This window comes from Notamacropus eugenii, chromosome 5 (assembly GCF_028372415.1).
Source record: "Notamacropus eugenii isolate mMacEug1 chromosome 5, mMacEug1.pri_v2, whole genome shotgun sequence".
In the NCBI taxonomy this organism is placed as follows: Eukaryota; Metazoa; Chordata; class Mammalia; order Diprotodontia; family Macropodidae; genus Notamacropus; species Notamacropus eugenii.
In genome coordinates, this window is record NC_092876.1 from 156,652,688 (window position 1) to 156,678,110 (window position 25,423).

A 25,423-nucleotide genomic window follows, 5' to 3' on the forward strand; every position below is an offset into this window, starting at 1 on the left:
AATAATGATAAAGCACTTCTATAGTGCTTTAAAGTTGGCAAAGTGCCATGCATTTGTTATCTCATTTGATCCTCAAAATAACTGTGTTAGATAGGTGCTATTCTCATCCTCATTTTATAGATGGGAAAACTGAGCCTGGGGGAGATTAAGTGACTTGCCCAAGAACACACAGCTAATAAGAATATGAACACAGATCTTCTGTCCCAAGTCCAGCATTATCTATTGTACCATCTAAATGTCCTAAGAGGCTCATTCGACTGAGGTAGAACAGAGAATTTTAAAAGTGTGTTAAATAATCAGACTTGCTTGTATAGATTTGAGAGCTATGCCATGTGGTATTTTATTAGTATGTATAAATTGTCTGGATAATTTTTGGAGACTTGAATATGAGGACTGATGATGATTTTGTCAGTTTTTTAAAGAAAATTTGGATTGGGATTACTTTCTTCATGAGACATCTCTTTGAAGACAACTGTAAGAACAAAGAGGAAATACAATCATACTTAATGTGTTCAAATAATCTATCATTATGGTCCTAAGGAAAAGAGGAAAGTTTAATGTGTTCTTATAACTAAGGGGTTAGCTCTTCATTGCTTATTTCCATTCTAACAAACATGTAGTGTCAATAGTAATTATTCTCTCCTTAAACTTTAGTATCAGAGGACCTGGATTCAAACCTCAGTTTTTGTCACTTGCATAACTTTCAACTAGTCACTTAACTCTCTAAAATAATGATGTTAGACTAGATAATCTTTAAATTTCCTATCCAACTCTAAATCTATTCTCTATCAATATTGCAAATCCAGAAATATTACCACATGCCCATTTGGATATACATTTTAAGTGTCTCTATGAGCATATTATGCAAAAGACCATTTTTAAGGGTAAAACATATTTCATATTGTCAACCATTACTCTGGTTCATCACCATTACAGTCATCATCATTATAATCATCTGAATGGGTATGTATTTAGTGAGCACCTGCTATGCATACAGCGTCATGCTAGATTTTGGGGATACAAATAGATATATCATGCATTCCCCCCTCAAAGGATTTATATTCTAGTAGGGAGATAGTAGAAATACATTTTTTTAAAAAGATGAAACATACTAAATATGAAATTAGATATTCCAATATTTATCAATTAGCTGTAGTTATTCAAGCAACTATGCAAGCATATTTATGCTGTTTTTATCACTAATCTATTTGTAAGACTATTATCTAAATCATTACTACCCCTCTAACACACAAATATTTAGTAATTTGGTTATAGAGTCATCTGAACATGATGTTAATTAGATCTTCCTTGCCCATTAATAAGCCTAAAGTACCTTTTGTTAATTTCTATTGAGACACTGGGTTGGAGGGTCCTGTCCTCCAGCTCTGAAAAGTATATAAATACTCTGAGGTAAGATTTTACTTTGGGGCTTAGTTTTTGGAAGAAGCTTTCTGTGCCAGATGAGACTCTGGGTAGCCATTAAGGATCCCCCCAGCTTTGAAAACTCAAATGTTGGTTTCTCTCTCTCTGGTAACTATGTATGTATTGCTTATGGTCAGGCAGTTGGAAGCCCTGTCTCTTGTTATTTCTCTGTATTTCCTCTGACGTTCAGGATGCTGATTCTTTCCCCTGAATTAAGTGAACGATATATGTGCTTGATTAACCCTTGTGCTTGACCCCCTCAAAAGTTGCCTTTCCTTTTAGAAAGGTAGATCAAATAACCTATGATAGCAGGCCCTTCTATGTATGTCAAGGTCCTTGCTGATACACTGAACCAAGAGATAATAAACTTCTGAGAAAGGGGCATGATCTCTGGCATAGGCCAATACTCAGAAGGCTCAGACGAAATGATTTTTCCTTTTGGTAAAGGTACTAGAGAGGTTTGCCATTTCGTACTTCAGCTCATTTTACAGATGATGAAATTAGGCAGAAAGGGCTTTCATAGTTCAGGAAGTGAATTTTGGAGAAGGAGGGTCTTAAACATTTCACTTAAGGAAAAAATTATAAACTCCATTAAGGGAAGGGACTATGTTTTGCACATATAGATGATACACACATACACATATACACATACATACATAAATATACCTATATATGTGTATATTTATAAAATACATGCACATATAACTATATACACATGTAACTACATACACATATACAAACACATACATATATACATATATGTATATATATATGCAAATATGCTAAATTAATTACTGAACAAAAGATAAAAGGAAAATAAATGGAAAGAACTGAAGTAAATGATAGGAACTCCAGATAAAACAAGTGACATAAGCAAAGATTGGGAGCAAATATATGCTTAGCAAATTTAATACACAATAAGTAGGCTGAGTTAGCTTTAATAGAATATTCTTTTGGGGAAAATTGAGCTGTGAGAAATAAGATGTGAGAGACAAGTAGAAGCCATATATTGAATATAACATTACTTGAAGAAAAGGTATCCAAATGTTTAAGAATGCTGATTATAAGGTAAATGATAACTGGACATTATTTTCCAATAGCAAAATTGATAGCATATAAATCTTAGAGAAAAAGAAAGGTCTTTGATGTGGTACAGTGATGTATTTGGAGTCCCAAGACAGGTTTGACTCTTGCCCCTACCACCTACTACTTGTATGACATTGCACAAGTCTCAACTTCTATGGACTTTTGTTTCTGATCTGTAGGATGAATATATTAGAAAAAATCAGGATTCTGGTAGTTGTTATTTATAGACCTCCAGGATATTTTCCTTCTTTCCTCAACAAATCAGGTGCTTAGTTTCCACTTTTTTCTACCTCCTGAAATCTTGCCTTTATGCTAGATGAATTAACACATATGTTGACATTCCCTCAAACATATTAAACCTCCTAGTTCCTTGACTTACTCGTTTCCCAACACCTAGTCTCTTTTGCTGAGCGCTAGGTGGCACAGTGGAGAGAGCACAGAGCCTGGAGTCTGGAAGACTGCTCTTTATGAGTCAAATCTGCCATTATATACTTACTATCTGTGTGACCCAGGACAAGTCATTTAACCCTCTTTGCCCCAATTTTCTCATCTGTAAAATGAGCTGGAGAAGGAAAGGAAAAACCCCTTCAGTATCTTTGCCAGGAAAATCCCCAAGTGGGATCACAAAGAGTCAAATATGACTGAAAAGTGATTAACAACAACTGAACTGGGTCTCCTTTGTTGGACTTATCATCAACATCAATCCCACTAACTGAAGGTATCACTCAAGATACTGTCATGATCCCTCTGCTCTTTCACTTCTATGCTATTTCACTTAGGATCTCATCAGATCCTATAACCAATTCATTCACCTATCATTTCTATGGAAATAATTCTTAGATCTACATATCCTGTCTCCTGACCTCCAAACATAGTTCCAGCAGCCTTTTGTAGATCTCAAACTTGATGTCTCATAGATATCTTAAACTCATCATGTCAAAAAGTGAAATTGTACTTGTTCATCCCAAACCCTCCACCTTTCTAACTTTTTTTTTTATTACTGTTAAGGGTACCACTATCCTTCAAATCACCTAGGCTGATAACCACGACTCCTCACTGTCTCCCCTCCAATCATGTCCAACCTGTTGTGAAGTCCTGTTGATTATGCCTTTGCAATCTCTCCAAATATACTCCTTAGCTCCTTTGGCACTGCCACTACTCTGGTGCAGCTCCTCATTATCTCATACCTGGATGATTACAATAGCCTGCTTGCCGGTCTCACTTTCTCAAGTTTCTCCCCTCTGCAGTCTATCCTTCACTCAGCTGTTAGACTTATACTTCTAAGGGCAGGTCTGATCACATCATCCCCTCCATCTTATTCAATAACAAAATTAATTTATGACTTATAGGGATTCTTATGTACAGATTAATTGCTCCCATTTCTATTTGGGTTTGCCACCACTGCCCTACAAGCAGCCTTTCCTGATTCTGTTTAATGACAGTGCCATCTCTCTGACTTTTTCTAATTATTCTGCATATACCTTCTTTGTACATAATTGTTTATATGCTGTCCCTCAATTAGACTATAAGACTGAGCTCCTTCACAGCTGCCTTTGTTCGTATTACCCTACCCTCAGCTCAGTACCATGAATGGCACCTAGTAGTCATTTAATAATTGCTCATTGACTTGACTGGATGATTTCTTAGGGGTCCTTCAGAGTTTTTGAATATTGCTAATAACAACAACTCAAATTTACTAAGCACACCAAACCTTCTAAAAGCTGTCTAATCATGTGAAGTACACAACGTAAGCACTATTATCCCCACTTTAGCTCATCATCTCTAATTGAATCACCATGTTGCTAACTCAAGTCTTGACCTAAACTACCTTCCTCAGTCTCCTTCCCCTCTGACTGAAGGACTAGAGAGTGCAGTACCAAACTCCTCCCAGTGCCTTCCTTTATTGAAGGCAGAGACTGGACTTTTTGGCTCACTGCACTCTTCATCTGCTGCACCTCCACCAAACAAGATGGTCTTGTGTCGAGTACCCTTGGTCTCCCCAAAACCCTTTTGTTCATTGTCTCCCTAAGTTAGATTGTGAGCTTCTTGAAGGCAGGAACTATTTTTCTTTTTCATTAGGTATATCCCCAGAGTTTAGCACAGTGCCTGGCATGTAGTAGACATTTAATAAATGGTTATTGGATTGGAAATCGAATGCTACAGAAGCTAACTCATTTGTTTGAAGTCATCTGGGTAGTAGACATTAAAACTAGTATTCTGGACCTGTTCCTACCTCCACTCTCCATCCCCAGTGAGTAACAAAATTGCAAAATTATGATGTGGCAAATGGGGTAAAATGATTTGTGGGTATGGACGTGTAACTTTATTGATATAGAGAACTCTCAGGTTAGTAATCTCCTTCCAATGCTAGCTAGCACTTTCTCTGCAGAGTATAGTCTTAGAAAGTCACATGGAGCACTGAAAGATTAAGTGATTTGCCAACGGTCACAAAGATAGCATGTATTAGAGGCAGGACTTGAACTCACTCAGCATTTTGATGTGTTCAGTAATATGTGCTGTTACAGTATAGTCTAATGTAGTAAATAATGGATCTGCCCTGCATTCCGGAATGCCTGGGTTCAAGGCTTATCTCTGACAATTAGCTATATGACCATGAATAAAGGATTTAATCTTTTATTCTCCTGATAACTCTCTTAAGACTATAATTTACAGACAGTTGCTGGGGACAAAAGGAGGGGGTTCTATATCCCACACTGAAGAAATAATAGGCCATACCAAAAATAGGAAAAAAAATGGTTTCTCTTTAGAGACAATAGTATAGTGGATAGAGTTCTGGGCATTGAGTCAGGAAGATCTGAGTTCAAACTCAGCCTCAGACACTTCTTAGCTATGTGACTCTGGGCAAGTCACTTAGCCTCTCTTTACCTCAGTTTTCTCAATCATAAAAGGGGGATAAAGGGTTGTTGTGAAGATTAAATAAGATAATATATGTAAAGCTTTTAGTATAGTGTCTGACACACAGTCGTCACTATAGAAATGCTTATCTACTCCCTCCCTTCCCTCTCAAGCCAAATTTTCCAAGGGTTGGTTTTAAATTTGACACCTTCAGGAACTATTTTAACTTTTTAGACTAGTAGATAATCATTTAACACATTATAGCCCATCAATTTAGTAACCTAAGAGTTAATAAATGCAACCAAAATATAGGCAATAGCTCAGGACCCGCAAAAAAAAAAATCTCCCTTTATTTTAAGGAAAAACACGGTGATTTATAAAGACATATTTGGTATAATTTTAGAGCAATATTCTGAGTAAAGTTAATTTACAGAGTGCCTTAGAAGGAAAATCAACATGAGGCAGGTTATGAGGGCACCAAGTAAGTATCAATTTTCTAAAGCAATCAATGAGTATTTGTTAAGTACCTACTATGTTCTAAGCGCTGTGTTAAGCACCAAGGATACCCCTCCAAAAATGGATAAAAGACAGCCCCTGTCCTCAGGGAACATAAAATCCATCACCTTTTTCTGCATTTAAACTGAGATATAAAAAGGTGTGTGTGTGTGTTGAGGGAGAGGAGTAGCCCTCTGCATCATTGCAGACCATACTTACTATAGACTTGTAACTGTCCACGGAAAGAATTTCTTCCACGTGAATTTTCAGCTCTACATTCATATATCCCTGCATCGTCCAGTTGCACATTTGGTATTTCCAGCACTCCTTGAGATTTCCGTAGACGTGCTTTGCTTGGGATATAGCCATTAACCTTCATCCACGAGATTGTCGGAACAGGGCTGAAACAGTTAGTGAGAATACTGTTAACACACTTTCCACTATTAGAAACATAGATTCTCTTATCTGGTAATTTAAGCACTTAATAGGCTAAGTAGTAATAAAATATAATCACAATTAAGGTCCAGGTGCTGGTTGATATACCTCCCTTTCCATTTGGAACATCTAATACAGGGTGATAGTGTAAGGGACAATTCTCCTTTTCCTTCATAGTTCTGGGAAATACTTCATTTATCACACACACACACACACACACACTTCAGGATAACTTGATTAATACCATCTGAATATTGTCATATATTCTTGATCATCTTTCTTACTTTTGAGTAAAGAGCAGAACAATTTTCCTTTTCACATCTTTATGACCATTAAGCATCTAAAGTAGCACTCCACCTATTTGGATATCTTCCACAGAATTTGAAGACTAGAAGAGACTTTAGAAATCTTCTAGGCCAGGGGTGGGGGACCCATGGCCTCAAGGCCACATGTGGCCTTCTAGGTCCTTGAATATGGCCTTTTGACTGAGTCCAAGTTTTAGAGAACAAATCCTTTTATTAGGGGGATTTTTTCTGTAAAGTTTAGATTCAGTCAAAGGGCTACTCTTGAGGACCTAGAGGACTACATGTGGCCTTAAGAGCACAGATTCCCTACCCCTGATCTAAGCCAGTCCCTTCATTTTATAGATCAGAAATTGGTGCTCAAAGAGCTATCCAGTGGTAGAGGAGAAAAGACAAAGAAATATGTTGAAACTTTCTGTTCTCTGACCAAGAAACCTCTTAACCCTAAAAGTTTCACTGCACCCCTAGATTCTAACACTGAAAGTCTCACCTGGCCCTGTGACCTCTCCTTTTGACCGGTTCTTCTCAGGACCTTAAATCTTTCATTTTAAGAAGGATGCCCAGGCTAGCCTTGTCTTCATTTCTCTTCATCCTGATTCTTTGTACTTTCTCTACTATGCCCTGTGCTGGACACCTTCATCTTCTCTTTCTCTACTTTTGAGTTTTGTTTTATGTCTTTTCTTTCCCTGTTACAATGTGAGCTTCTCGACAACAGGGACTAATTTTCCTTTTGCTTATATTTATATTCCCAGAGTTTAGCAAAGTACCTAACACATAGTAAATGCTTGATAGATGCTCATTGCCTTCTCTTAAAATTAGAGATTAAAACGTATGTGTGGAAGGAAAAGCAGTTCTAATGGATCCTGTTGGCACTGACCCTAGCTGCTGGAGGCCAGCTCTCAGTCTGATTGAAGTTCTACAGGTTAGAACATAGACACACTGTGACCCAAGACCCTGAGGCAGCAACTACTGGTCCCCATGTTGTTGCTATCTTTATTTTTATATCACAGTATAAGGGCTAGGATCATAGTGAACCAACCCTGGTTGGTCCAGATGTTTTATCAGATGAGAACATATCTCAATGAATCATCTAGAGGTGTGAATAAGACCTTGGAAATCATTCAATTAATCAATTTAAAAGCATTTCTACTTGGTATTCCAGCAATTTAATTCAGATTGTTTGAGGGACTTGGTCATGCTTTGTGAATCTTCTATAAAATAGCAGACTAATTCAAATCCTAAGGGTTGGAGTGTCTTAGAAGCTTAGTAGTAGAAGCCTTCAGCCAAGTAATTTGAAAAGAAATTGGTGTGGGCAAGGGGTGGAAGCACCTCATCCTCTGCTCTCGCTGGCAAGGGAGGACTTTGAATGTAGAAGAGAGTTCAAGGCATTTTCCTGAGGGATTTGAACATTTTCATTTTCATAATAGTAGTGTCTCTGGGACAACACCAATTGGGGAAATGCTGGCATTGGGAGCCAAAGATAGATTGGACCTGAGAAGGAGAGGCAGATTTAAAATTCTACAAGGAATCCAGCAGAAAAGTTACATCACATCTATGGGAGTGAAAAAGACTCCAGCTAAGGGCCTCTAGTAGCTATGAGTTAATCTCTTGCTACATGTGCTTTCTAAGGTTGAACATACTTGTCCCTAATCTCTGTGTGTAATAATGGAAGAGTGTGTCACAGATGTTAGGGGGAAATATTTTGTACCAAGTATCCTACTGCAGTGATATCTTTTTCTGAATGCTAATTGAGTCTGGCATTCTAATTGATGCTAACATAATCATGAAGGAAAACTCGCCAATGTGTGCTTGTGAGATATAGCGCTAGTACTAGAAAAGACTTGCTCCACACCCCCACAAGGGGAGATGTAGCAGTCACCTTCTGGGTGTCTGTCAGTGCCACTGGGGGTTGGGAGAGTACCCCCAGAGCATGTGTCACAGCTACTAGAAGGGATTTCAGAGACTGTTGCATCTAACCTTCTCAATTTGCAAAATTAGAACTAGAGTTATTTGCTGGTAAGTGAAATGGGGTTTAAAACAAGGTCTTCCTGTCTCTAGATATAGCTCTCTATCCACTATACCACATTCTCTCTCTGATAATAAATACCACATGCCACTATCCACATACTCTCTCTGATAATAAATCACATTTATGATAGTGCTTTAAGGTTTTCAAAGCACTTTTGTTTCCAATGACCCTGTGAAACAGGCAATCCAAATATTGTTTTCCTTTTCATTTTATAGATGAGGAAATCCTGTCTCTGAGAGGTTAAGTAACTTATTCATAAAGACATTTCTCTATTGGTAACAAATTTATTGCTTACTCCACCATGTCAGGCTAGTGCCTATGTCTCCACCATAGACTGGTACAAAGTGTGTGATCTGGCTTGGGTCCTAAATTCCTTCAAGTTGCATCTTGCTCCTATGTCTAATGGTAGTATCTCCAGACTTATCGTTACATAAGGTGCTTTCTTTCAATTAATGGTTGGTTACAGTGATCTTTATTTCAATCAGTGAATCAACCAGCTTTTATTAAGTGCTTTCTACAAGTACCACAATGTTTTCAGTGATAGGGATATAAATAGACAAATACGAGTGAAATAATCTTTACTCTCAAGGAACTTACATTCTAAAGGAGGAGATATGTGTGATATAAATGTATGAACAGACTAAATATAAGGAGAATAAATAAAAACACATGCAAAGTAGTTAAATATAAGGAAGTTTGGGAGGGCACTACCCAGCTTGGGGGATCAGGAAAGGCTTCAGATATTTATTCAGATTTTTTCACCAACTTCTTCCAAAGAGGATTTTTTGCAAATTATTAAATTTCACCTTTAAGTCTTAAATCTAAGTTTCCAATTCATTGAAAGGTTTTTGTTTCCTTCATCATATCTGGAGGTACAGGCTCATTTCACTTTTACATAACAGATGTGTTCCTATGAATATTTGTGTGTACTGAATATTTCCTTCAATTGACCTAAATTTTCTGTCACTGCCTACTGGAGGTCCTTTTGAACACTTCAGATGCATGTATGCTCCTTTGCCCTATAACTTGGTGAAAGGGAAAGATCATAGAAGTCAGAAGTCAATACCTTGGTTCAGTAATCAACTTTGAACCTAATTACTCTATAAAATGAAGGGTCAGAACTAGATCACTTCCAACGTCTATACATACTAGCTGTGACATTCTATGAATCTGCCATCACTAACTATATATGTGTACACATGTATATATATGTATATATACATGTGTACACATATATGCACATACATGTACACATATACTATATATGTATATATAATACAATGCATATTATATATTAAATATACCCTAGTTAAAGCAATCCCTGGGTAAATCTTTTTACAGTCATGTTTAAAATTGTAATAACATGTTTTTGCATAGATTTTTTTGTATTCAATTTCTTAACCTAAATGACAGCCAAGCATACTGAGAGACAAAATGAAATACCAAAACTGAGATTGCCTTTTGTTTTCATTGAACTTTACTTTTTAAGCCATCTATGCTTCATTTTTTTCATTCGAAGACTACAGAATTGGATTGTGAATCAATATTAAATAGTTTACTGCTGCCACTTTAGAGAATACAGTGATGTAGACAAAGAATAGCCTAAATCAGTCCAGGTGATGAACATGTACTGGTACCTTAATTCACAAGGCAAAATAATACGCGTCACATATATTCCTGCAACTTCTAGGGGGGAAAATAAATTCAATCCCTAATAAATGAATCTGTTTAGGATTAGTATAATTACTTTTTCCCCTTTCTTCTTAGTCTCTTATTCAATTACCCAGAAAAAAAAAACCTCAAAACAAAATGAAACAAAAAGAGAGAGAGATAAAGATGTATAGTGTTGCCCAAAGCAGGAAAAGATTAGACCAGTTACCTATACATAATAAAGGCAGAAATTTTAAATTAAAGATTGCAGGGAAGGGAATGCCTCCAGATAACTCTATATAGAGATTTTTGTGCTTTTTGACTTTTTCCCACCCATTCAACTTCATGGGCCAGCGAAAGAATATTGGAGTTTGAGAAAAGGATGGAAAAGAGAATCTCAATCCTTTTAGTATTCTGTGGTGTATGGGAAGCCAGCCTCTGTGCTCAATGGGTAAAGTTTGCCAACTGGATACTGATCAAGGAGTTACAAGAATTTTCTAATTCTAAATCATAAGACCTCTACATAGCACAGACATGCTGCCCTTTGATGAGCAGGAAGCCAATTTTTTTTTTTTTATGGGTCTATAGCTTCAGAATAATTCTTGGTGACTGACCATTCTGTATTCTAAGAGCATGTTCTCTGGGGTTGAATATTCTTCTTTTAGAAAGAGCAAATTCATTGCAGTCAATGTTCTAAAGACTGAAAGATTAGGAGGAGAAAATAATAATGATGTTGGTGATAATATTAATAACAATAAATTTGCATTAATACGGTGTTTCAAAGTTTGCAAAGTACTATATGAGAATCATCTTATTTTATCCTTGCAACAATATTGGGATGTAGTCACTATTATTACCTCCCTTTTTTAGCCAGGAAATTAATGCTCAGATGTCAAGTGACTTGTCCAGGGTCACACAGTCAGTAAGTGTCTGAGGCTGGATTTCAATTCAGGTCTTCCTAACTTCAGGTCCTGCATTCTATTCACTGTGTGGCATACCAGTTATGGTCTTTTCCCCCTTACTTGAGGAGTAGGTTATGGGGGTCTTGCCTTTCTAAAAGATCTGTAGCTTAAACCATTGGGTTTTAAGCTAGAATAATGAAGGTATAAACTATTGTTCTGCTTATGCAGAAGAGGTACAACTGAATGATTCCCCAGACTGAAGGCAGACACTGAAAGCAGGCAGAACTCCACAGCATCATGCCCAGTGGAGCCACATCTTGCAGAAACCAGCAGTGCCCAGAGGACCAGAGGAATGCCATTATGCAATGACCCCCTGAGAATGGAAAGAAAAACTACTCCGAGAGACTACTTTATGCCCAAATGCTTGAGATGACATGTCATGTGAAACCTATTAGGAGAATGGTCTGGTGTATATCATGAGATCACTGGATTATGTCAGCAGTGCTGCTGTGGTGAAGATATGTATTGCTTCCCCCTCCCCTTATCCAGGCATGTACCTTGGTCATATATATTACCTATATGTGTCTAGACTATTACATATAGACTTGAGGTGATGAGTTGTCTCCTCTCATTTCACCTCCCATTCCATTTTTCCCACTAGTTGGGCCACCACCTCTCATTCATGGGCTCATCTACTGCTACCTAAGTGAGTGGAATCACAATTTCTTGCTTAGATGGTGATGGTCCCTGATTTCCTTCAGGTATCACAATGCCAATCTTTTTACCCACAGGCTAAGGAGAAGAATCACTTGAGCGGTGCTGTACCCATTTAGCTTCTCCCTCACTCGGGTTATATGAGGTCACTTGTCTGTCTTCCACGTGGTCAGGAGCTGCTCTCCCTACCTCTACTGACAATTCCTATTTGACTTTCAGGGAGACCATTTTACCAAACCATCTAGAAGTAAAAGTGAATGTATAGTTGAAGAGAGGTAGTAGTCCAGTGAGCAGAAAAAAATAGAATTTGTGTCAAAATGAAAGGAGAGGTCTCATCATCTCAGGTTAAGAACATTACAAAGAAGGGGATTCTATATCCTTAGTTCTTGTTTCCAAATAATCTACAGATGTTTCAGAGAAGAGATGTTCCTCAAGACTTTTTGATTCTGTTAGTCTGACTTTTTAAACTAACTCTTCTCTTCATACTAACAATTTCTATTGACTCCATGGTCCATGGTGACCTCCCAAGTATTTGTGACCCTGGTGGCATCATTTTTTTTTTTTTACTTTAAGGGATGACTGTAGTTTGGGCCATAATTGTTTTCATTTTTTCTTGTATTAACTTTGCCAAGAGTATTCATCGTGTTCTGCACCTACTAGGTATCTCACCTGTTAGCACCAAGAACTTAGGTCTGCGTAGTTTACAAACAGGCATAAAATATAATTCAGCCTGAGTGGGGCCATACCAGAACCATGACCAAGACCGAATGTAGTGGTCCTCAAGGGGCTGATTAGGCCACTTGATACAATTAGAAATTCAAGATGTTTGTATATCCTTAGTTTGGTTAACATAGTAGAGATATGAAAGGAATACACAAGGAGAACCATAATACTATATCATTCTTTCAATACATATAGTCTACTCAAGTTCTAAATTAATTGATGGAATCACACCTCTTTACAGATTGCCTGAATGTATTAAAACCTACTTTTGGAGAAGTGACGAACCCCATATAAGCTGGCTCCAAGAGGGGGTATAGCTCTCTATACTTGATGGACTCCTCAATGCTGTGTGGCCTACTGTTGCTACCAACCTAGGCATGACCCCACGGGAAGCAAGGGGACCTGGGGAGTGCTGCTCAGCAGCATATTATATATACTTGTTAAGTGTCTGCATAGTTCAATTCTGTAGTTATCTAGTAAAAGAATTTTTGCTTTTGCATTCTACCTGACTGACCCTGCACTTGGGACCAATGTATACCTGGTCCAGAATGATGATGATGATGATACCTGGTTTTCATGTAGTAAATTTCAAATTAGCAAAGTGTCTTGTGTACCTTATTTCATTTGATCCTCATAACTACCCTGTGAGTAAGGTGTAATTATTGTACCTATCTTACAGAGAAGGAAACAGATTCAGGGAAGTTAAATGTCTCATCTAGGAGAATGCAAGTATTAAATGTTTGAGAAAGGATTCAAATCCAGGTCTTCCCAATTCTAAATCCAGTGTTCCTTCAACTAGTCATGCTACTTCTACTCAGTTTTTGAAAAGCCACCATTGGGAAGAAAAAAGATAAAGATACAAAAAGATAACCCAGGTAAAGCCTGGGCTGGCTATTCAGGCATATGTTAACTCTTTCAAGGTCACATACACCATGTGCTAAATAACTATTTCTAAGGCCCACGGAAAGGGTTACTTCATCTCATTTTCTTTTTTTTTACTTAAAAAAATAATTTAATGGTTTTTTCTGTTTGATTACAATAGAGGTTTCTAAAGTAAATCCCAAGTAAACTCCTTACAAAATACATTCTTTGAGTTAAGCAACAGCCTGATCAATATTGTGATTACAATAGATAATACATACTATTTTCTACTTTTGTAGTTTATTGATTAACAGAAAAGAGGATGCATATTATTGTGATACTAGTACTGACCACCTTATTTGATCTGAGTTTTGCTGCCTCTAAATGTTGATCTTATATACACTGCCATAATCATTGAATGAAGGTCTAATACATATATAAAGAAACCAATTCTAAACTAGCAAAAATTCGTGAATCTGATGGGATGTCAATTATAATAATACATTTGATAAAGTTATGAAAATAACAAAGCTGATGAAATTCTCTTGAAAGGGAAATTATTTCTTACAAAGTATGTAGAAAATGGATACTTTGGACCCTTCTTTGCAGGAGTGGGGGATCTATGGTCTGGAACACACACACGTAATGTGGAACATGGTTGATATGTAGGATAGTTTTGCTGGGTTTTTTTTAACTTTTACTATGATTGTTATTGGAAAGAGGGTTCTCTGGGAGAGAGGGAGAGACAACACTGAGAAAGGAACTGATGCAAAAGCAGAGGATTTCAAGTACAATTTTTAAAAAGAGGTGCTGGTTTTAGAAAGGAGACTAAGTTCAGTCTCAACCATAGAAACCTTCAAATGCTAGTGCTGACTTTCAACAAGACAACATATCATGGCTTTGTGTTGCCCTGTCCTAGTTAATGTTGAAGTTATATATGTGAAATGACTTATCATTTGCAAAAAAGGAATACAGCTGAGTAGAGAAAAACTGACATTTCGCTAGCTAATATTAATACTGAGCTTGGCACTGCTCATTAGCTTCAAAAATTTCTCTGCTAATAACAGCAGAAAACGATGTAAAACAACATTGAAATTCTGCCACAAGCCTTTTTTGTCATGTGCTGTTGAAGGGAAAGCAAGAAGAGTGCTGCTATGCTAGATTCTAAAAAGTAAGAAAAGCAGCGGATGAACTTTTGGCCATTGTTGAAATCATTAAGCATATTTCTTAAAGATCATTTTTATATCTATGATGAGGTAACTTGTAGAATCTGTCAAGGCAGAAAGAATACTTAGCTGTAAAGATTTAATGATTTCAAAGGAAAGCACTCCCCAACCGCAAATCACTATTCACAGACAAATTGTAGGCCTGTCTAATGGTGCTTCCTATTTTCCTTACATAAGTCACAAGTGAGAGATGAATTTTACCTCTGACGTGAAAATGTATATGAATATTGCTCCTTTGTGACTTGGGTTAAAAAAAAGGAGGAAATATTGTATATCTATGAAAGGAACTCAAAGAACCAAGTTTTATAACTTTTCACTAAGAAAGCACATAAAAAGGCATCATAAAAAGAGCTATTGAAATAGCTTTTTTTTTTTTTTTAGTCTTTTATATGCTGGTACTTCAAAAAAAAAGAAAAGAGAAAGAGAGAGAAGAAAACTTAACTGCTAACGTGGGTGATAACAACTGTCTACTTAATATGCAGCATTTTTGGAAGCAAAAAGTTTTCCATATTAAAAGTGAAAATAAAATATAACAGATATTGTTGCCATGTTACATTTCAATTTACATACAATATCATAAAAATTCTGACCTTAAAATCAATGTGCTGGAACAGGAGTTTTCAGTCAGAAATGGATATTCTTTTGAGAGCAGTTAGAAAGTACCCTTCTATTCACTGAAGTAATCTGATAGCTATCAACCTGCATACACCTGTTCATACTTAGGAAGCCACAGGATAACTCTAATTTACAAGTTATTATCCTAGGCTTTTAGATTTGAAGTTGGCAAGCATCTTAGAATCCATCTAACTGCTCGATAATCTGACTCACACTCACCTTTCCAGTCTCATTTCATACTACTTTCTCACCTATTCTCTATTCCAGTAAAGCTGTCCTATTCTTTTTTTCCTTGTCATATGACATTCCATTCCTTAGATCTGTATTTTTTTCACAGGTACTCCTTGGGATTTGCAATGCACCATCCAAATCTGCCTTTTAGAATTCCAAGCTTTCTTCAAAGAAAAGCTCAAATATCAGCTTCTTTACAAGGCCTTTCCTAAAATCTAGGTCCTCTAGGTCCTCAAGTGCAGTACTTTGACTGAATCCAAACTTCACAGAACAAGTCCCCTTAATAAAAGAATTTGTTCTGTACACTTGGATTCAGTCAAAGGGTCACGTTCAAGATCCTAGAAGGCCATATGTGGCCTCAAAGCTATAGGTTCTCCACCCCTTCAAGTTTGTTCCTTCTTCCTTGCTATGGAAATTACTTTGAGTCACTGAATATGGTTTGAATTTATTTATTTGTCTGCTTGTTGTTCCTTGTAAACTACTTGAAGGCAAATACTTTAATTTTGTATCCCTAGCACCATATACACAGTACAGTTAGAAACTATGTAATAAATCCATAGCATGAGGTAATGAACATTTGGTTTATAGTTCAAGGACATAGGTTCAGAGAATACTGCCTCTGACACTATAGTCTGTGTGACCATAGCTAAACACTTAGCCGATAAAGAATCTACTTTGTTCCAGACACTGTGCAGAGCACTGAAGATACAAATAAGAAAAAAAATAAAACAATACATACTCCCCTCAAGGAGTATACACTCTAATAGGGAAAATAACATACAAAGGAATCTAAAAAGTATGTGTGTGTGTGTGTGTGTGTGTGTGTGTTTGTGTGCATTTGTGTGTGTGGTGGAGAGCTTCCAGAGGGTACCCCACAAGGAAGTATGGGTGTAGCTAGAGAAGTTGAAACCAAAGCAGAGGACCTGATGAGACATGAAGATTTAGTTGCGAAACTGAGTGCTTGCAACAGCAAGCCCTCTGGCCTACACAGGAGGGCCTACTGTACAGGTTCTTAGATCTGCTTTTCTAAAAGGAAAGCAACTTTTGAGGCATCAACGATCTTCTTTCATCACATATACCAAGAGAAAAATACAAGTAGAGAAACAAAGACCAACAGCCAGGGCTTCCAACTGTCTGACCATAAGCAATACACATGTCACAGATCAACAGACAGATCCAACTGCCTGACCATTACATGCATACATACATACATCTTCACCAGAGAGAGAAGCACCAATATCTGTGTTTTCAAAGCCATGGGAGGGTGAGGGTGTAAAAGAAAGCACCTCTATATACACAGAAGGGTGTGCTATTACAGGTTCTTTGATCTGCTTTTCTAAAGGGAAATACAACTTTTGAGGGGTCAACAATCACTTTAATCAAGCAGATGTATCATTCACTTAGTTCAGGAGAAAAAGTCAGCACTTTGAACTTCAGGGAAAATGCAGAGAAATCAAAATCCACAGACTTGCTTCCAATTGTCTGACATAAGCAATACATACATCATAGATCAACAGACAGATCCATTCTTACTTACATTCATAGTTACAAGAGAGGGAAGCAGCAATATCTGGGTTTTCAAAGCCAGGGACCTGCTTAGCAGCTTCCCAGAGTCTCATCTGGCACACAATCCTTCTTCTAAAAACTAAGTTCCAAAGTAAAACTGCACCTCTGAGTATATATACACTTTTCAGAGCCAGAGGGCATCAGGACTCTAGTGACCCAATGAAATTAACAAAAGGTGTGAACCTTCCTACAAAATAAGTTCCCCTATCAAGCTTCCCTTAATAGGCTCCAACTGAAGTCTATTAATGGGTAGGGAAGATACTTTAACTCCCATTATTACAGCATTATTACAGTCCTTGACAATAGCAAGATGCTGGGGGCAGCTAGGTGGCACAGTGAATACAGCATGCCACAGGAGTCAGGAGAACCTACATTGAAATCTGACCTCAGATACCTGGCACTTCCTAGCTGTGTGACCTTGGGCAAGTCACTTAATCCCAATTGCCTTGCCTTCCCCCCTCCAAAAGAAAAAAAAAAAAGAAGCTTTGGGAGAGCTTATTGCTCTGCTCTGTCTTTCATCCTTGATTCCTTACTATCTTTCACCCCTGACTCCCATATCCAATTTATTGCCAAGGCCTGTCAATTTCAGCATTGTAACATTTCTCCCATATGTCATCTACTCTCCTCTGACACTGTCATCACTCTGTTGAAGGCACTCATCATTTTGCGCCTGGAATATTGTAATAGCTTGCTGCTGAGTCTGGCTGCCTCAAGGCTCTCCCCACTCCAGTTCATCCTCCAGACACCAGAATGATTTTCTTGCAAGATAAGTCAGATCATGTCACTCTCCCTGTTCAATAAACTCCAGTGGCTTTCTATTGGCTCTAAGATAGGAGGCAGCTAAGTGGTGCAGTGGATAGAGCACCAGCGCAGGAGTCAGGAGGACCTGAGTTCAAATCTCACCTCAGACACTTGACACTCACTAACTGTGTGACTTTGGGCAAGTCACTTAACCCCAACTGCCTCATCCTGAGTCATCTCCAGTCATCCTGATCAATATCTGGTCGCTGGATTCAGATGGCTCTGGAGGAGAAACGAGGTTAGTGACCTGCACACAGCCCTCCCTCACTGAAAACAAAGTCAAGTGCAAGTCATGTCATTATTTCTCTGATTGCATAGTCTTCTTCAGCAACAAAGGATAGACACATAAAAAATTCTCTCTAAGAGTAAGTATAAAATGATATATTTTTTTTGGATTCACAGTTCTTTGCAACCTATCCTTCTTCTACCTGTTCAGTCTTCTTATACTTCTCTATAAATACTTTTTGATCCAGTGACTTTGGTCTCCTGGGTATTTCACATACAAAACATTCAGTCTCTATCTGTGTTCTCCATATTCTCTCTGGCTGTCCTCCATGCTTGCAATGCTCCACTTTCTCTGCTCCACTATTGACTTTTTTCAAGTCCCAACCAAAATCCCACCTTTTATAAGAAACCTTCTTAAGCCTTCTTTAATTCCAGTTCCTTTGGCTCTAAATTATTTCCTACTTATCCTGTATATAGCTTGTTTTGTATATATTTGTTTGAATGTTGCCTTCCCCATTATATTTTAAATTCCTTGAGGGTAAGGACTATTTTTTGCCTCTTTTTTGCAACCCTGGTGCTTAGTACAATTACCTGGCACATAGCACCATTTAAAAAACAAAACAAAAAAAATGTATTGATTGTTTGATTGATCATAATGAGGTTGTAGGTCATGAACTTATCCTTGAGGAAGGCACAACATTCCTAGAGTTTGGGCAAAAATGAGTTAACTGGAAAATTCTCTCCTTCCTTGAACCTTGGGTTTCTTATCTCAATCAATAAACACTCAATCTATCAATGAACATTTATTAAGCACCTGCTACAAGTGCTTACTTTAAAAAAGGGTATTAGTCTAAATGTCTTCTGTGGTTCCTTCTAGCTCTAGATCTATAATCTGGTGATCAATTATCTTAAATAAATAAAATGTATGAATGGTGTGTGTTTTATAGGACAAAGGGGACAGGGGAAGGTATGTATCTATTTCTACTCTTCTAATTTGATTCTTCCATTAATTGCCTTTGCTTTACACTAATTCTGTCCTCTAGCTACCGAGTAAAAACATTTATCTTAGTGGACACTCTGAGCCATGGTTTGGAGAATATGTAGATCATCATAGGACCTTGCATCTAAAGAAGCTTTTTCTGTGGCCCCAAATGTGAAATTCAAGTACTCTGGGTACTATACAAATTAGTGTTCATTACTTAACATATTTATATTTGTATTCAGTATGTATGTCATATGAAGTCAAAATGAAAATTACATGTGTAGATGTGGTTGTTATTATATTAACATATGTTTGGGTATGTATAAACTGGGACAAATATTCTTACAAATATGTTACCATATCTCCATGATAGTCCACCCACGGGAATAGTGACCACAAGTAAAAAACACTCAGGGTGGGATGCACATATGGGGAACACATTCAGAGTACAATTTATACCATCAACACAGAAGAGTGCCTAATATCTCCTAGTGATTCTACTGTACTGTTCCCACTAGTCATGCCCCTAGCTGGGCATGTGTAATGATAATTTAAAATGGGGAGATCTTTCTCATTCATTAATAGGCCCATGTGACCTGCCTGGGTCACATGGAAGCCTGAGTGGCATGGAGCCTCTGGAGGGAAGAGTTCTTTGAATGGGTAGAACAGAAAGAGGAAGAGCTAGAGCAGAGTTGAGAGGAAATTGGTCAGAGAGCAGTCAGAGCTAGGAAGGATACAACAGGCAAGCAGGCAGCTGGCTAGTGTGAGTAAAAGAGCTTGTTTGTGATTTTCTTTAAGAGGGCCTGCTTGTGATTTGTCTAATGGAGCTGGTCTGTGGGAAGCCCAGCAGAGGAAGGCTTGGGAATAGTGTCCTCTGCATTGTTACTGTGTATAGATATCTTTGTTACTATGATGGATTTGGCTTTCTGGTGTCTGAATAAATGTTTTGGTTCTGTCTTCCATGTGGAGAGTCTGGGGTATTTCCTGATTCAGATTTGCTCCACAATATTCATAGCTGCTGTGAATTTCACATTGGTGCTACAGGATGGAGTATATAGTTTAGGTTTTAATGAGATTGGGTATGTGCTTTTGGGCTTCCTGACTACCAGCCAGTATTTTCAGTTCCTGTCTCCTAGTGTGCCAACATCTAATAAGGGCATGTTGACAGCTTTTAGTCACAGCCAGGGGCTATGAGTTAGACCACCCAAATAAGAAGACTGCTGGTTTTGCCCCTAGGCTAAGATTTAGTCTTTCTTTGAACTCCAGGTGTCTGGAGCTAAATCACAGTCTTGTCAGATATAATTATTTCTCTTAGGGTTAGAAATTCCCAAGATCTCTGATTTAAGATAAAAATTCACTTGAGTTGGAATAAAAGTTAAACTGAGTCACAAAGTAATTGTTTTCTACTTACCTAGTCACTATTCCTGCTTTTTATGAATAACTAAGGAGCAGTTGCTTTTTAAAAATTATTTTTAAAAGACTGAACTTCTTTAGTAATTCAGATGATTTGGAACCATTTGGTATGGCCAGGATCTAGTCCAAATGGTAGGAAAAGAAAAAGGATATGGCTTCCCCTAGGTGGTATGGTGGACAGAATACTGGGCCTGTAGTCAGGAAAAAACTGAGTTATAATCTGGACTTCCTTTTATAGCTACACTTACTAGTTGTGTGACCCTAGGTAAGTCACTTAGCTTTAGTCTGCCTTAGTTTCTTCAACTGCACAATGAGGGATCACATTATCAACAACTATGAAAGAATCCCAAAACACAAGAATGAAAATGATTGCCTTAGAAAAATGAGGAATAAAAGCTTAATTCCTGATATCAGATGATTTACCCTTTGGAAAATGCTATCACTTCTCGAGAAGCAACAGTGAAGTTGTTAAAAGTAAAAATGGCCCTGGAAATAAAAGCTCACATTCAATCAGACTGTGCTTGCAAATTGGAAATAGGGTCAGTCATTCAGAATTGAGAGTTCATGCTTGAATCCAATGTTGCTTTTGAGTTTCCAAATAGTTTTAGTTCCAGAAACCATTAATTCCACCAATAAATAACAAACAGTAGGTTATTCTCATCTCAAAGGTTAAGATGTTGCCAGAAGGCTTGCAGCTTCTAGGTTAAAATATTGCAAAGCTACTTAGGTTTACTATAAGCCTTATTTCAATTAATTACCCGAAATTACCTTGATCCTATGGAGTTATTGAATTTTAGCTTATCCAGAATGACATGTGATACATGGAGAAAAGCCCTGAGAATAAAATACAGTAGCTTGCATTCTTCCTTCATCTCTTACTCTTTTAACTAATTTACTGAGGCCCTATTTAATATTCAATCTCAGTGAGTTTGTTTCCCATCCACAGACTAATCTAAAGTATATACCTCATTCCAAAGTGAGACTGCACAACAACGGAAACTTTAGAAAAATAAAGGACTAGAAAACATATTGGGAATTGTGTTTTACTAACAAAAATGGAACCAAAGCAGTAAAAGGCAAAGAACATTCCTATTATATTAAAGTAAAGAGAAAATGGTGTTTTCTTTTATCATCCTAAGATAAATAAGATTCGTATTTTGATCAAAAAGATATATATGAATTCCCTAAGACAGTCTTTCCTTCTGAATGAAGTTAAATTTGAATTTTATTGTTTAATATTAAAGTGGAAATGTATAATGATTTGAATATCTTAAAGTATTTTAAACTGCATTATATAATAATGTCAGTCAATATACATTTATTAAACACCTACAATTTCCCAGGCGTTTTGCTAAATGCTGGGGATACAAGAAGGGGTAAAAGACAGTCAGACAGTCCCTGTCTTCAGAGGGCTCACCATCTAACAAGGGGGTCACCAAGCAAAAACATATCTATAGACAAGCTATATAGAGGTTTACTAGAACATAATTAAGAAAAGGAAGGCATGAGAATTTAAAAAGGTTGGGAAAGGCTTGATGTAGAAGATAGGACTTTAGCTTGGACTTAAAGGAAAACAAGAGAAGCAGAAATGAGGAAGGAGAACATTCCAGGCATGGGGGACAGACTGAGAATGCCAAGACATAGAATTTGTTGTTCATGGAGTATCAATGAGGACAGTATCACTGGATTGAAGTGTATAGGGTAAGGAGTATGGTATACAATTACTGGAAAATGAACTGGGGATATATTATGGAGTACTTTGAATAGCAAAGAAAGGATTTTGTATTTGATCCTGGAGGCAATAGGGAATCACTGGAGTTTATTGAGTAGGTAGGTGGCAAGGTCAGACCTGCAGTTGACGAAAAATCACTTTGGTGTCTGAATGGAATATGGATTGGAGTGGGGAGAGACTTGAGGTAGGCAGACCCACCAGCAGGCTGTTGTAATAATTCACGCATGAAGTGATGGGCTTGCACCAGGTTGGTGGCAGTATCAGAGATGATAAGAAGTTATAACCAAGAGATATTGCAAAGATGAAATTGACAGGCCTTGACAATAGACTGTGTATGTGGGGTGAGAAATTAGTGAAAAGTCGAGGATGACTTCTAGGTTGTGAACCTGAAGGATTGGGAGGATGGTATTGTTACTGATGAGAACAGAGAAGTTTGAAGGGAGGTAGAAGGTTAGAGGAAAATATAGTGATAATTTGATTTTCCATGTGTTGTTTAGCTGGACATCCAATTTGAGATGTCTGAAAGGTATTTGAAGATGCAAAATTGAAGGTCAGCTGAGAGGTTAGTAAAACTTTGACAACACTGTGGCAATGAGATTACTCTGAGTTATCAAGGGCTATAGCCTGCCCTAGAGAAATAGGTAAAGAGCACAGTCAGAGGAGCAGACTATCTATGAGGCAGCAAGGAAATCATCAACAGAGGCTGGCCAGAAGGAAAGTGGTAGCCTTTTTTTCTTTGACCAACTATTCAAGGTTACAGTGATATAGAAACTGCGGAATGAGAAGGGGGTTTTGTCATCACAGCAACACCACTAGGGATGCTGCTAGGTGGAGAAGTTGTAGCATCCAAATGCTCTCTCTCCTTCTCCACAGCATTCTTACTGATGTTACTGATTTACAGTTATGGACCATTCTTGTAATACTTTTCATACCTCCTTCCTTAGGATTTCTGGTTTATTTCAAGTCTCAGTTTAAATGTCACTTTAGGAGTACCCCTTCATTTTCCAAAGGCCTCAACTTCCAAGTTGCTTTCTATCTACTCGTATGTATCTTGTATCTACCTATATAAAGTCATTTCCTCCATTAATTCCTTGAGGGCATGGGCTGTTTGTTACTCTCTTTGTATCTCTAGTGGTTTGTACAGTACCTAGCATGTAGTTTGTGTTTAATAAATGTTTGTTGATTAATTAGTTGATTTTTTTCACCCCATGAATTCTGGCTTGACCAACAATATATGGCATCCTATCTATCCTTTATTTATTCTTCCTAATTATAACCTGGACCATATCTACTTTCCCCAGGAGAAGGATTCTTCCCTTTGGTCCCAGTTAATTGTTTATTGGCATAAATAGGTGTATTTTTCATTGTCTTCCCCCTGAGTCCCCAACTTGCAAGGCCAGGCTGAGCTAGAGTTCTCAAGGTATAAAAGAGCAAGACCTAGGCAGAAAGCAGGAAAAGTTTTTGAAAGAATGGAGCAAAGCCAAGAAGTCTCCACATATTGGGTGGAGGATGAGACAATATGAACTGGAGAGGTGGCCATTGCCTAGATTAGAAGTTTTTAAGGTGAGGTTGGGAACTTTTCAGTTTTTAAAAATTTATTAATTTATTTATAATATTCCTTTTAAATTTTGAGTTCTAGATTCTCTCCCTCCTTGCAAATCCTTTCTCACCAACAGAGAAGGCAAGCAGAATATCAATTATAAATGTGAAATCATGCAAAACATAATTGTATATTAGCCATATCACAAAACAAAGCTTCCAAAAAATAAAGCAAGGAAATTATACTTCAATTTGCACTCAGAGTTCATCATTTCTCTCTCTGGAGATGAATAGCATTTTTTCACCATGAATACTGTGGGAACATACTGTATTGATCAGAGTAGCCAAGTCTCTCACAGTTGATTATTGTTACAAAATTGCTATTAATATACTGGTTCTTCTCACTTCATTTTGTGCCATTCTCCATCAGATGAACATCCCCTCAATTTCCAATTCTTTGCCACCAAAAACTAGCTGCTATATAAGTGTTTTTGTACATATATGTCTTTTTCCCTTTCCTTTGATCTCTTTGGGTGACAGACCTGGTAGTGATATTTCTGGGTCAAAGGATATGCACAGTTTCATAACCTTTGGGATATAGTTCCAGATTATTCTCCAGAATGGTTGGAGCAGTTCATTATTATACCAATAGTTCGTTAATATGTCTGTTTTGACTTATCCTCTCCAGCATTTTTCATTTCTTAGAAGTATAAGGGAGTATCTCAGAGTTGTTTTAATTTACCTTTCTCTAACTAGAGCATTTTTTTCATATAACTGAAAAGAGCTTTGATTTCTTCTTCTGTAAACTTCTTGTTTATATCCCTTGATCATTTATCAATTGGGGAATGGCACTTATTTTTTTAAAGGTGACTCTGTTCCCTGTGCTAGGTAGTGCAGTGGATAGAGGACCAGGCTTGGTGTCAGGAAGGCTCATCTTTCTGAGTTCAGATGTGGCCTCAGACACTTACTTAATTGGCCATGGGCAAGTCACTTAACCCTGTTTGCCTCAGTTTACTAATTCTCTCGATTCTGTTTTCTTCTATTTATTCTTCTCTCTCACTTTTTATCCTGTTCCTCTTCAAAAGTCTGTTTTGCTTCTTACCACTGCCTCCCTTAATCTACCCTCACCTTCCCCCTATATCTCTTAGTCCTTTCCCCCCTATTTCTTTATTGGGTAGGATAGATTTCTATGCCTATCTGAGTCTCTCTCTCTCTGTACAAATATATATAACTTGAAATGTTATTTTAAAGTTATTTGGAGGGAAATGTTGGGAGAGTTCAGCTGGGTTCCAGCCTATACTCTGCCATCTTCATTCTACCTTGTCACTTTAAAATAAAAAAATTTGATGCCCATATTTCAATATATATGATTTCCTGTATAATTTTTTACATTTCATTTTACGTATTTAAAAACAAGATTTTAAGAAGGTATCCACATTCTTTATCAGATTAAAGGGATCCATGAAACAAAAGAAATTTAGAGGTTTTGTTCTAGATAGTTTATCTCATAAAACTTCTTTGATCAAAATAGCACTGCTTTATGGCTGTGATAAGCTAGCTGCCTCACTCTAGTAAGTATACTAGAATTGCCATGATTGAAGATAATAACAACTGGAGA

General features: G+C 37.4%; 1 protein-coding gene across 3 annotated transcripts in view; it reads right to left on the reverse strand.

Moving 5' to 3' along the window:
* CNTN5 (contactin 5) overlaps positions 1 to 25,423 on the reverse strand; it is a 1,560,624-nt gene that overhangs the window by 333,368 nt on the left and 1,201,833 nt on the right. For all 3 annotated transcript variants that reach the window (XM_072611297.1, XM_072611298.1, XM_072611299.1), the window contains exon 10: positions 6,079 to 6,260. In XM_072611297.1, the coding sequence (XP_072467398.1) occupies positions 6,079 to 6,260 (182 nt within the window). The remainder of the gene's footprint in view (positions 1 to 6,078; positions 6,261 to 25,423) is intronic.